General features: G+C 49.1%; 1 protein-coding gene across 10 annotated transcripts in view; it reads right to left on the bottom strand.

Annotated features, from left to right (window-relative positions):
- GFOD1 (Gfo/Idh/MocA-like oxidoreductase domain containing 1) overlaps nucleotides 1-13,611 on the bottom strand; it is an 80,392-nt gene that overhangs the window by 34,205 nt on the left and 32,576 nt on the right. The window contains exons 2-4 of one of the 10 annotated variants that reach the window (XR_003676890.2): nucleotides 6,808-6,961; nucleotides 5,448-5,614; nucleotides 4,589-4,645 (exon numbers count right to left, since the gene is read on the bottom strand). The exons of 1 other annotated variant lie outside the window; for it this stretch is intronic. Coding sequence is in view for 2 of the 9 variants with exons in the window: in XM_055079492.1 (XP_054935467.1) it covers nucleotides 6,808-6,961 (154 nt within the window). In the remaining 7 variants the exon portion in view is untranslated. Of the gene's footprint in view, nucleotides 1-3,646; nucleotides 4,646-5,447; nucleotides 5,615-6,807; nucleotides 6,962-10,870; nucleotides 11,016-13,611 lie in introns of those variants that run through there. 8 more of the 10 variants (XR_003676889.2, XR_003676891.2, XR_008615659.1 and 5 more) reach the window with 8 other exon arrangements.

The following is a 13,611-nucleotide window of genomic DNA, read 5'->3' as shown; positions in this document are numbered from 1 at the left end:
AACAGCCCTGTCTGGGATTTGGTAACAGAACAAATTAAGTTTCTTCTGAAAGGAATGGGAACCACAGTATGGGATGGTGACCTTCAAGAACAAGCAGAGGGAAGGCATTTGCCGAGTTGTTATCTGCATTGTTATCCGTATTCCCGATGCTCCTATACAGGGCTCCCAGGGAGACTGGCGAACGGTGAACAACAGAGAGGACACCAGTAATGAGAGGAAATGAAAGGAGCTCGTGGAGCCCACCTGCTGCAGGACTGGTGGGGCAGCAGGTGGGGAAGGAGTGGTCCTGGAGCCCATCAGCCTTGCAGCCTCCAGCACAACCTCGGGACGGCGGAAACCAGGGGCACGTGCCAGTCTCAGGAGAGCTCGCCCCACCTCCACCTCCTCCTTCCAGGATGGCTACCACACGCCACCCTCCCACCTTCTCCTGCCTCTCCAGCAGGACCCCTCCCTCCCATCAGGATACCCCCACCCTAAGGAGTCTCAATTTCCAACTTTTTCAAACCCTTTACTCCTGGTCATTGTGCTAAAACCTTGTATACGCTTCACCTGTTTAATATTCACAACCCAACGTATATACTTAAGGAAGCTGAAGCATAGAGAAAGAGGTTAAGACATTCGCCTAAGGTCAAACCGCTAAGTGACGGAGTTGGGACTGAACTGGGGCAGTTGGGTTTTGCATTGCTTGTTTTGAATCACTGTGTGAAAAACTACTGCACGAAGGAAAGCGAGCTGGAGAAGGGAACTGACACCTTTAGTTTCCAGGGGTGGTGACGGGGGTGACGATGGTGAGAGGACCAAACTCTGTGGTGAGGCTATCTGGTCATGGTTTCCAATCTTCACCAGTCTAGCCAAGGAAGAGGAAACTGAGGCTCAGAAACTTGAAGCAGTTTTTCCAAGTTCCCTTAGCCGACCTCCTTTCCTTTCCACATTTCTGCTCACCACCTCCTATGACTCAAGAAGAGCACGGTCCGACCCCACCTTGAGCAGCTGCACTTTCACGTTGCTTGTTCAGACTTTCATGTCCTCTGTGCTCTTTCTTTAAAGTCACATGTCCTAACCTCATCTCCTGCCTTCTCGTGGGCTGCCAGACCTCTAAACCACATGGCGAATGGACCTGCCCGGCCTCAACTCCAGACTTCCTGAATCCCAGTCCTACACAGAAAGAGCCCTCCTTTCAGGCGATTCTCACCCACACCAATAGGGCCACATGCCTTTTAACCACAAAGCTTGGTGGCACTTTTCTGGTGGTACCAGAAGACCCTGCAGTCACTCTTTTCTCCATACGACCCTACTCTAAGTAGCAATAGGCAAACTGCATCTTAAGAATAAAGCATATCGTTAATAATGGGCAACATCCCCAAGCAATAACCCAGCATCTCAATACAAACTTGAATGACCATTTGTATTTCGTTCCGAGGTTGCCACCAAGTATGGAACGTTGCCAGCTAAGAACCTCTAATTAAACTCCTTTCCCCCAGGTTCCGCCTCCCTTTTGCCCGCCTTCAAAACCCAGAGCTTGCCAGAAACAGTTGATCATTCAGAATCTGTGCTTCTAATAGCAGATTTCATGGAAAGAGCAGCTCTCTCCACACTCAATATTCACAATCACCAAGACAAAAGTTGTTTCCCCCAGTGGCATCCTCTCTCTGCTCTCTTAACATAGCTTAAGGAAGAGAGGCTCCTCGCCCCTCAATGACTCAGCCCCAGCCAAGCCCTCCTGCACACCCGATGGCTTCAGAACCCACCCTGAGCAGCCAGTGTCAAAACAGCAAGCTACAGATGCAACCACAACGATCAGTCCAAAACCAGAAGACAGTCAGCGCCACACAACGGGTGGTAACCAGGTTTCATCCTGGCTGAATGTTGTCCAAAAGAAATAAGAATCTCGGGAAGAAAACAGATGAGGGAGACAAGGCAGAACTCCTATTTCCATGTCCACAATGACACTTCTGCCAAAGGGAAACTCAGGGAAGGCAGGGTCATAAAGTGTCCCCATCCAGTCCTTTCACCTTCTGTCAGTTTGGGCTGCTACTACAAGAAACCACACACTGGGTAGCTTAAATGACAAACATTTATTTTCTCACAGTTCTGGAGGCTGAAAGTCTGAGATTAGGGTGCCAGCATGGTCGGGTTCCTGGTGAGGCCCCTCTTCCTGGTTTGCAGATGGCTGCCTTCGCCCTACATCCTCACATAGGGGAGAGAGATCATCCCTCTCCTGTCTCTTCTTTGAAGGGCACTAATGCCATCATGGGGCCCCACCCTAATGGCCTATCTCAACCTGATTACCTCCCAAAGGGCCCACCTCCAAATACCATCACAATGGCGGTTAGGGCTTCAACATAAGAATTCAGGTGGGGCACAACAGGCTGTCCATAGCGCCTTCCTCTTATCAGGACACCCTCCTACACGGTTCCCCCTGTGCAGCCACTCCTGTCAAAGGCCTGTGCACGATGGGACCGAGCCGCCACGGTTGTTTCGGGAGTGGGCAGCACAGAGGATTTGCGGGCTGTGCCTCCTATGCATCTCCATCATCCCACCCTCTGACCACTTATCCCACCAAACTTGGGTCCTCATAATGAGAGAGCAGAAAGCTTCAATGAACAAAGCGGCCATGTGCCCCCAAACCCACTTCCTCTCAGGATCTCTGGTCATATAACACTCCCTGTACAACAGCACTGGTCAGATGGACAAGTTAACTAGAAACATTTAACACTTACTCACCTGGCCCGAGTCCACGTAATCAACATGTGGCTAAGCCATGGTCCACTCGGCTAGTCAACCAGCCCAGCTGGGACAAACACAACTGTCCCCAGACACTGCCAAATGTTCCCTGGGGATGAAATCTCCCCCAGTCGGAGACCTGGGCTGAGCTGCTGGAGGGCCTCCACGGGGGAAAGCCCACAGGGGAGTTTTCACACCGTGCCTACACTTCTCTCCCCCGCAGTTCTACTGAACGTCACCTTCTCTCTCTCTCTTCAGTGCGTTTCCACCACCTTCACCCAGGTGCCTGTGGCTTCCTTCTCACCCTCCCTCGAGGGTCAGCAGAGAACAGATGCCTCCCTTAGAGTCGTACGGGTCCCTCCAGTCCACAGAGCATCACCTGCTCTGGTTCCTAAAGCTGCTTGTCTGCGGACCATTCACTCAACAAGCATCCTTGGAGCCTTCTTGTATGGCCACTCCAGGCCTTGAACGCCAAGAGGAAGCATGTGCGGCCCTGAGAAGTACCACGTCCTGGGAGAGCATGGAAGTCACAGGCAGCCGGCCTCACAGAATCGCGCAGGGCAAGTGCAGGGCACCATGGAAACACAGGAGACAAATGCCCAACTCAGCTTGGGGGAGAAAAGGGAGGAGGTCAGCATCCCCCAGAGAGGCGAAGTTCAAGTCAAACCTTAAAAGACCAGTGGGAATCAGCTAGGCAGATGGAGCGGGACGGGATTCCTTAAGACAGGGCGGAGGGAAGTGCACTGGGTTCTCGGAAGAGCAAGCTGGAGGCTAGTGCACATCAGAAGCACCAGAAGCAAACAAACAAGGCAAAGTGTGGCCGGAAATCCAGAGGCCCGGAGGATTTGCCGCCCGTTCACCAGCATCTGATTCACTTCAACAGGCCCCTCGTAACAGCCAAAGGTCACTGTATAAATGCACACATCCTGGGGGAGGGGCACATGTCTCCAACCAAACACCCCCCGGGGCAACCTCAGAGCTGCCCCTTTCTAGGGCTTTCTCTCTGGGGCACCTCAAAGCACATGCTGTGCTACACTCATGACCACCCTCCCCCCGTTCATCTAAGGGGCTGGGGGCCTGCAGCCTTGGGCTACAATCTCTATTTACCTACCTGGGAGGACAGTGCTGGTAAAGAAAACCAAAGACTAAACTTGAACGTAGAGGAACAGATGGCCCTTGGAGAATGTAATTTTGATTTGTAAAATGATGGCCGTGCTAAGGGTGCTATAAATCTTCTCCTTGCATCATGAGAAAGTTACCTTTGCACATGCTGCTCCATCTGCCTGGAATGCTGGTCGCTCCCCTCCCCCCATCCTCACTTCTTGAGTTATTAGCAGGTACAAAAAAAGTTCCTTAAAGTAACTTTCTAGGGTGTTTCTAGTTATTCAGTCTTATAGTGCTGCAATAAAGAATTATGCTAACATAGCTAAATAAATTCCCAGAAGTGGAATTGTAGGGGTGAAGGGTGGGCATGTTCTTAACTTTGATTACCATTGCTGAATTGCTGGGCACGTCACCATTCTGTGGCTTTATTTTCTCCATCTGTAAATCAGGCAAATATTAATGAGCTATCCACTCAAAGGGCATGAGTTGAGCTTTCACCTCCATCCAAAGTGGAATTTTATAGAGGTAGTACTGACCTCCCAGTGCTGGACACCCCTGCACCTCCCCACCCCTGTCCAACGTTGTGCCTCTTCCATTAAAGCCCAGGATAAAGAAACTGCACACACAGTGTTCACATAAGAAGGGGCAGAAAAGAAAGTTCATTTCAACACGACGGCGAGGCAGCGAAAATGTTGAGAAACTAGGATGCAATAACCTTCTTCCCAAGGAAAACCGCTTGCAATCACACGTGGACTTTTACCGTATCTTGCAACCATCCGAGACCCGTTCACAAGCCTCTGAGAAAATTCAGTGCCGCCTATGAATATAAAATTACATCTTCTCAAAAATGAATAGGAAATAATAAATTTAAATGTAAAAACATGTATGACTTGTTGCAATGAGTAATATATTAATTATAATATATTAGAAAAAAATATATGAAAAATATATTTATTATATATATTAATAGATTTGCCTACACTACTGAGCATTTATTATGGACCTGACATATATAATTCATATAGTTTCTAATGTGTATCACCTGCCGTCCTGCAATATGGGCACCACGGTCACCACTTTACAGATGAAACCGCGTCTCGGTGGCCCAGTTCTGACCTAGGATCCTTAACCAGACTTCCTGAGGCCCGAAGCCCACGCTCTCCATACTCCTCATGGCCTCACTGACGTGTTGCCCACTCTATTTCACTTGAGGAGGGAGCCCTCGGCTCTGCAGCATCCCATACACACCCCGGTACCACGCAGGTGCCAGTCAAACCCCCTGAACCAGTGAATCTGTGTCAGAGCCAGTACGAAGGTGAAGGCAGGAGCTGGTCATGTTCTGAGAGCAGAATTAACCCAGACATGATGTATTAATTTTATAATTACTACTTATGGAGGTGATAAAGACACAGATTAATATTCCATAAGTAGATGGAATTTCTACTCAAGTAGAAATAAGTACTTATTCCATAAGTAGATGGAATTTCTACTGAAGTAGAAATAAGTACATCACATAAGTAGATGTGATTTTCCATCAGTGAGTGAGAACAACATCACAGAAACAGAGGCTGATTTGGATTCTTGACTTCTAGAGACATCCATCCCTGCAGTCCCAGTACCTGGGAATTAACTGTTCCAGATGTGCCAGGCAGAAGATTTGAGATGCAGGACCCAAACTTTCCTCACATTTGGCTTTCTGGAGACTGCTGCTGGCCAAGCACATGGCAGGATTGGTTTTTAAGCAGCCATCACGATGCCGAGGCAGAGGAGAGGAGAGCATAAACAGCTGAGAATAAAAGAAGAACGCGTGTTTCTGTGATTTCCAATGGATTTGGTGTGCCTGCAGGTCTGAGAAAGTGAGACCACAGCAGCACGGCCACCCTGTGCAGGCCTAACCCGGAGGGGGTCCGACGCTCAACAGTCCTCTGCTGCCGGCGCCAGCTTAGAGCACGCCTGTCTGTCTGTCTCAAATAAGTGCAAGACCTGTCATCCGAGCCTCCCTTTGTGGATGTGAGAAGTGTCACATCTGCATTTCAAGAGTTCTCTTTGCAAGGAGAACAGCTGAGCTAGTGATGTAGGCTGTCCTTTACTGAGCTCTGACTACGTCCTGGGTGCTGGGCTCAGCACCTGGCTTGTGTGTGTTCTCTCTTTTCATCTTCCCAGGAACCATATACGTTAGATAACATTATCCCCACTTCACAGGCAAGGAAACACAGCTACTGAGCTAGTAAACTTCTCCACGGTCCTACTTGAGCCGTGGTTCTCAACACAGTTATCCGTGATGGGGGGAGAGGGTGAATACTTTAAAAAATACCCGCGCCTGTTTTCCACTCGCAGAGATGCTTATACACCTGCTCTAGGATGCAGCCTGGGCGTCCAGAGTTTTAAGAGCTCCCTGGGCGATTCTAACGTGCAGTCAAGGTTGAGACCCACAGCACCAGGGTGAATAAGCAGAGGCAGGATACGAACGCAAGTCTCTCCGATACCAGAGCCTGCAATGCTAACTGCTTACCTAGACGACACTCCACGGTGAAATGAAGACCATTAGGTGCTAGCAATCAGTAATAATTGTTACAGGAAATCCAAACAAGACCAACTCCACCATTCCAGGCTGTCCAGGTCTTCCATGCCGTTTCAGGTCTTTCAACTGAAGGGTTAGCCACGAGTTCTCTGTGAACCGTGCCCACTTCCTGGACTGTATTCAATCAGTCTTAGATGTCTGCTCTCAGAGCTGCCCCTGGGCAGCTCTCCTCATTTCTAGAAAACCAAGAGCTCAGACTTCCTCCCATCCCCGGACTGGTTTGGTCTCCTGGCAGCAATTTTTACCAACAAATGTTTTCAAAAATCAAAACCAGATCTGTTTCCTATTAAATCAGAGAACAGCCTTCTATGTAAATAGTCCTTGGGTTATTATCCAAACAGCCCTGGTTCGTTTTAAGAAATAAAGAGCCCTTTAAATACTTTAAAATAAGTGCTTACGTTGTTATCTTCCAAAAAAGCTTCAGCTTTGTCGAAATGGCCCGGGTGTATGTCTGCCCTGCTCTTGAAACACTCTCTCCTCTTTTCTCCTCTCTACTGTTCCTCCCCACGTGACAGACGGGAACCACTGCAAACCTTTGGGTTTTCAGATGGACTGGAATAAAAAGAATACGGTTTGGCCCAGTACACTGATTACTGCATCAGCTAATCAGAAAGTAAACAGACCATTGCAAAGAAGTCATTCCACGATCCACGACAGCCAATGTTGATATCATTACATGATGAGCATTTAGCATTAAGTCCTCCTCCCAGAGCCCTCCCTACAGAGGCGAGGGCAGCGATGTGGCGCCCTCACCATTAGAGAGCAACACGTTTGATGTCAGCTCCTAGGACAGAGAGGTGAGCAGGCATGTGTCTGTAGCCCAGACCAATACTGCACATCCCTGGGTTCACATGCTGTGCCCTGTTCACGGAGAACCGGCCAAGTCCATGGTGTCACAGACTCTACTGGGCTGAGAAGCCAGGAGGCTTATCTCACAACCATTGTGGTTTGTTTTGTTTGTTTGTTTGTTTGTTTGTTTTTGTGTGTGGTAAGCGGGCCTCTCACTGTTGTGGCCTCTCCCGTTGCGGAGCACAGGCTCCGGACGCGCAGGCTCAGCGGCCACGGCTCACGGGCCCAGCCGCTCCGCGACACGTGGGATCCTCCCGGACCGGGGCACGAACCCGCGTCCCCTGCATCGGCAGGCGGACTCCCAACCACTGCGCCACCAGGGAAGCCCCATTGTGGTTTTTAACCAGCTGTGACCTCAGGCAAGCGACCTAAGACCTAGAGACTCTCGGGGCCCTCATTTCCTTAGGTACCGAGACTCCCGCCAGCTCCGCAGGTCCACGGGCGCCAGCGCGGGGCATCTGCTCTCCTCCTGTGTCCGCTCACCACACCCCTACGTGTTTTGACCTCCCTTGTTTCTGAACTGGTGGGACTTTTGGTGAAAAGCTTCCTGGGAAACAACAAATCTGAGATCACTGCAAACGATAGGTCTCTTTCAAATGAAATGCAGCCCTCATCACGGACACATTCCACAGACACACACTTACCCGAGGGCAAAGGGGCAAACACTTGAATTTGGAGTTCTCTTCAATTTCATACTTTGTGCAAAGAATTTATCTTTGAATCCTCTCAGCTCCACTACAAAAATCACTCTGATTATTGAGTGAACCCCCCTAAAAGGTAACTAAATTAATAATACAAGTAACGGTCCTCCCAGAACAGCATGTTTATCACCAGTAACGCGGTGACATCCTGTCTTACGCACACAGCGGGGGCACCAAACAGGCAGTTCAGCCTCTGGCAGAAGGTGAAGTGGAGGGAGATCGGGAGGGAAGCAGAATTCTGGTAAAGGCGACGGCTGGCAGCCATCCGAGCCTGCAGATGCTTCATAACTCCTGTCTCTCTAAAGGGCCAGATTTCCTGATGTTCATGGAGCACCACTTCTTATATTCATATGTGAATATTGAGGAGCTAATAGGCATGTCAGTGAGATCCAAGACCGCCTGATCATAATCTCCTATTTGATCACAGTCATCTAAAAGCAGCAGCTCCAAAGCCACCTTTCCTATCAGATTAACCATAGAATTCAAACGATTTAGGAAAACAAACTCTTGGTTTGACATTTTTCAGAGGCAGAGACAAGCAGATCTTGTCCTTCGGCAATGCCTGGATTCTATCCTCTCAAAACCACAGTCTGAAGCGGAGAGAAGATTCCTCCGCCCACAGGACAAGCAGGAATGACAGCTGGGTCTGCCATCTCTGTTCTTCCTAACAAGCTTGCTTTCAAAAGAAAGCTTTCTCCCTTATTCCTTTGAAATCAAGAGCTGTACTCAATACGAGACATCCTAACGCTGCAGCTCAGAGGACGCAGCAACACAATAAAGCGCACATCTCATCTTTCAGAGGCCAGCAGCCTTCAGCCGCGTGTCGCACAGCCCGTCCTGCTGGGTTGCACGGTCCGCACGTCCAACCTGTGGCCATCCTAAGCCTCTCGGGCTGGACACCACGGTGAGGTCTGATCTCTTAATACAGCATCACGCCGAGGACCCAGCCAAGTATGGCAGCCTTGATTAAAAGAAATGCACAGGGTGGTAGAGGGGAGGTTGGAGAACGTCTGTTCAACTGCTGGCAGACCAACAAACGCTAGCAGAGGGGGAGGGGACCACAAGCCACCGCGCTGGGGTTGAACCTCCCACTTTGCCACCAAGCACAGCCCCATTCCTAGCAAAATGATGAGGCCAAGAACGGAAAATTAACGAAGCCACAGCTCTGGGGACTGTGACACAACGAGGGGACAGGCTTTAGAAGTATCCATATCATTAAAGAGGATTTATGTCAAATCATCTTCAAAACCTCCAAACACAGATCTATTCACCTATGACTCTCAAACTTGAACGCTAAAAACCAACACTCCCAGGCCACCCCAGGAGAAGCAGGCTAAAGCATCAAAACAGAGGCTGTATTTGTTAGAACTCTGAGGACCACTGGTAGGGTGATTAGTTATATCACCTGGTAGCCTGGATCTCTAAATTGGAGGCAACAGTGCGGGGAGGGGACCATCTTTCTGGAAAAACCACTCAAAAGGAAGAGTCTGGGTGCGCAGCCCCAGGAGAGGAGGAGGAGGAAGCTGGGAGGGTGTGAATGACAGGCAACGGTCAAACCAGGCCTGCTGTGGCCCCTTGTTAATTCCAGAGTGACGGTCTCAAGCAGTGTCAGCAGACACGCCCCTGAGATTGGCCGTGAATCACATGTGCAGGCTGCATCCACTCCCCCAAACACAGCTATGCAGGTGGCAGCCAGTTACAGCAAGCCTTGCAGGGATTGGGGGTCCTAAGAAAGAGGAAGAGGCCAACATGATCCCACTAACTGGTCTGCTGATGGTGAAAAGGGCTTTTAGAGGCTGGAGGCACACATTTGAGCTTTTCGTCTTTTGACCAGCCCTTATCCTCACCAGACCCCTACCTCCTAGGGGTCCAAAGCAGAGGTGGCACCCCAAATTCCGGGTCCATCCACACTAGGTGCCAAAGTTTTTTGGCAAAAATTTGCTAATCAGAAAGGGAGTGTTTAAGGGATGTTTTTGGAACCTCTATGCCTTCCTGGATGTTAAAGTAAAAAACCACTCTTTCACCATCACTGCAAAAGATCAAAGATTCAGGTTGGAGGGTGTATGCGTTTGCTAGGGTTGCCACCACGAAGTACTACAGACTGGGGTGACTCAAATGACAGAAAGGTACTGTCTCACGGTTCTGGAGGCTGGAAGTCAGAGACCAAGATATTAACGAAGCTGGTTCCTTCCGAGGGCCGTGATGGAGGATCTGTCCCCTGACTCTCCCTGGGCTTCTGGGGGTTTGTGGGCAACTGCTGGCCTTCCTCGGCTTGTAGATATATCCCGCCGATCTCTGCCTTTATCTCACACAATGCTCTCCCCGTGTACGTGTTTCCAAAGTTCCTCTTTTTATAAGGACACCAGTCATACTAGATTAGGGGCCACTGAATGACCTCATTTTAACTGGGTGACCCTATTTCCAAATAAGGTCACATTCTGAAGTATTGGGGGTTTTATGGAACACCAGCTTTTAAAAATGCTCTGCAAAAAGAGAATCCTTCCACAGGTATATAGTTATCCCCAAACTCATCGAGTCGTATACATTAAATATTATAGATTTTTACACATTAGTCATAAGTCAATAAAGTGCTTTAAAAAATAAAAGATAAAATATATTTAATATATGTGGAGATACATTTATGTATGTGTGTGTGTGTGTGTATGTATGTGTATATATATATATATATATATATATAAAAAAGAGAAAGGATGAATCCTCTGGTCCAGTATGTTTGAGAAATGCTCCAACTCTATCCCCTAAAGATTCGTTATTACAAGACACATTTATGAAGTGCCTCCTCCGTGTCAGGTACTGACTATGGTTCTGAGACTCCAAAAATAAATAAGACCTGAGGAATCAGGTTTGGGGGGTGATGGGGAGTGGATGGAGTGCACTGTGATAAGTGCTATGACAGAGCCCAGAGGAGAGAAACTTACCTGAGCCTTGGAGGAGAAGGAGAAGGTGTAAGAGAAGGCCTCCCAGAGGGGAAACTCAGCTGGGTTTTGAAGAGTGCATAGGGGTTTGCCAGTCAAAGTCATCAGGAAAAAGGCATTCTGGTCAAGAAAGCAAATAACAGTAATAACCCAGCACACATCTGAGGCAACATCACAAGCCGAGTACTCCTAGATGATAAAGGACAAGGCGAGTGAGGTGGAGGTGAAGAGGAAGAGGTACAGAGGGCTAAGGAGGGCTTGAGGATTACCCTGAGGGTAAGAGAAGCCACTGGAAGCACTTACACATGGGAGTGATGGAACCAGAACAGACAAGGGGTGAATGAGTGAGAATAAAGGCAGGGGTGCCCGTCAGGAGGGCGTCTGTCTATTTCATTGATCCAGGCAAAAGATGACAGTAACGCTGGAGTCAGAAAATCATCATTTTGCAGCCATCATCACACAGACCGGATGAGGTCCACACCATTGATGGATGCGGGATGCCGGGAGAAATGTGGATGGTGAGCCAAATGGTCTTCAAGAATCTCCCCCAGATCACTTCTCAGTTGCAGTGGAAAAAAGTAGTCACACACAGAAGAGAAATCGGGCATGCCTTTCCCAGGGGATCAAAACTAACACCGCCAATGCTGGGCAGACGGACATCAGGCGTCTCCAGACGTGATCCTGCTGAGAACGTGTAACCTGAATTTAACCATCAGGAGACCCAGACAAAGCTCAAATGAGGGACATTCTATTTTAAAAAACAACAAAAAAGAAAAACCGTATTCTTCTAAAATATCATATAAGAAAGGCCTGACCATGTTCCAGACATTGGCATTGACATTGGCTAAAGAGACATGACCACCCAATACAGCGCCTGACCCTAGACCGGATCCTGTCTAGAGGAGGAACTGCCATAGAAGACATTATCAGGTCAGCTGGCAGAACTGGAATATGGAAGGTAGATTAAAGCAATGTATCAATAATTAAAGTCACTGAAGTTGATAAATGTATTGTGGTTACATAAGCGAACACCCCAGTTCTTAGGAAATACACACTGAAATATTTAGGAAGTTAAGGGCCATGATGTATACAACTTCTCCTCAAATGGTTAAAAAGAAGATGAGAGGGGTGGGTGTCTGTGCAGAGAGAAAGAGACCACAAGCAAGAGAACACAAAAGGGATGTTAACAGTCGCTGAACCCGGGTGAAGGGTCGATGCTCTACCGTGCACTATTATTCTTACAACCTTTCTGTAAGCTTGAAATTAATTCCAAATAAAAACTCGGGGAAAACGATGATGCTGAGGGCCTGAACTGGGGCAGCACTGGCAGCAGTGAGGAGCAGAGCGGGTAAAATCTGGGGAGATTGGTAGGATTTGTGGGCATGAGGGAGAGGGACAGCTAGAAAGACTTCCAAGTCTCAGGTGTGTGAGCCTGGGGGGCCTCGTGGTGCCCTGAACGGAGCCAGGGAAGGGATTAGAGCCAGCTGGCCTGGCAGGAAAAAGGAGATGGTTCTGAATAAATGTCTGGCTCTATCGATTCCTTCGAAAACCTCTTTCTTAATAACATCTCTAGTTGGCCACGCCTGACTCTGGCTACAAGCCATCCTATGTAAGGGAATGTGCTCATGTTCAAGGTATTTTCCATTAATTTATACTTTTGCTTTGCAAGGGCCCATCAATCATTCCTCCCAGGTAATGGTAGGAGCTGCAGGGCTGCCCCCTTACCCAGCCCAAATGGAAGTCCTGGAAGGGAGAGAAGCCTGGTCTCCCCGGTGCCCATCCCCAGCCCTGTCAGGCACATGGCATAGCGTGTTCTCTGCTCAAAGGAGATGCTCAAATAAAAGCACTGGCCAACAGTTTCTTTTTTTGTCATTTTGTCATTTTAGCCCCAAGGAAAGGGTGTTCTTATTGGTCTTCCACCAAATAGGGATCATGTGAACAATTTCGAAAAGAAAATGAAAGTTTCCAAATGCCATAGCAACACCCAGGCTTCCTCACCAAAGCCAAGAGGAGCAGATCTGCCTACTCCTCGCACGTCATTTGCAGCAGTTTTTTGCATGATTCAACGCCTTGAATCCGCTCTTCTAAGGATAAGGAGAAACGTGCTTACGCCACATGCGGGTAAAGTCAGTGTCTCACCCACTGAACTGCCAGGGGATTTACAGACTCTAAGTACTGCTTCTGACAGCCATGCTTCTAGCCACCACGCTCCAGTGGGTGGAGGCCTGGAGCGCCTCCTGAGCTGCTCTGTTCCTACAGCTGCCAACTTCCAAGGCTGCCTCTAGAGACCAGGCCAAAAGCATCCCTGAAGCAGGGGCTAATTTTAAATGCTGGAATATGAGATGCGGTCGAGTGATCTTCTGCCCTTAGAGGGCCAAATACTCAACCACCCAGGCTACCTGCAAGCAGAAAAGAGAGCTGCTTAGAGAATAAAATCCGTGATTTGGGTTCTCACGGTCCATGAAAGATGTGACGGCCAAACACAAGAGTTCATTCTCTCCTCCATTTGCTTACAGACTCACAGTTCTTGCCATTAAGAGTGCAAGACTCGGGCTTCCCTGGTGGCGCAGCGGTTGAGAGTCCGCCTGCCGATGCGGGGGACGCGGGTTCGTGCCCCGGTCTGGGAGGATCCCACGTGCCGCGGAGCGGCTGGGCCCGTGAGCCATGGCCGCTGAGCCTGCGCGTCCGGAGCCTGTGCTCCGCAACGGGAGAGGCC

The sequence above is a fragment of the Physeter macrocephalus genome, chromosome 18 (assembly GCF_002837175.3).
Source record: "Physeter macrocephalus isolate SW-GA chromosome 18, ASM283717v5, whole genome shotgun sequence".
In the NCBI taxonomy this organism is placed as follows: Eukaryota; Metazoa; Chordata; class Mammalia; order Artiodactyla; family Physeteridae; genus Physeter; species Physeter macrocephalus.
This window is presented reverse-complemented; position numbering and strand designations above follow the sequence as displayed.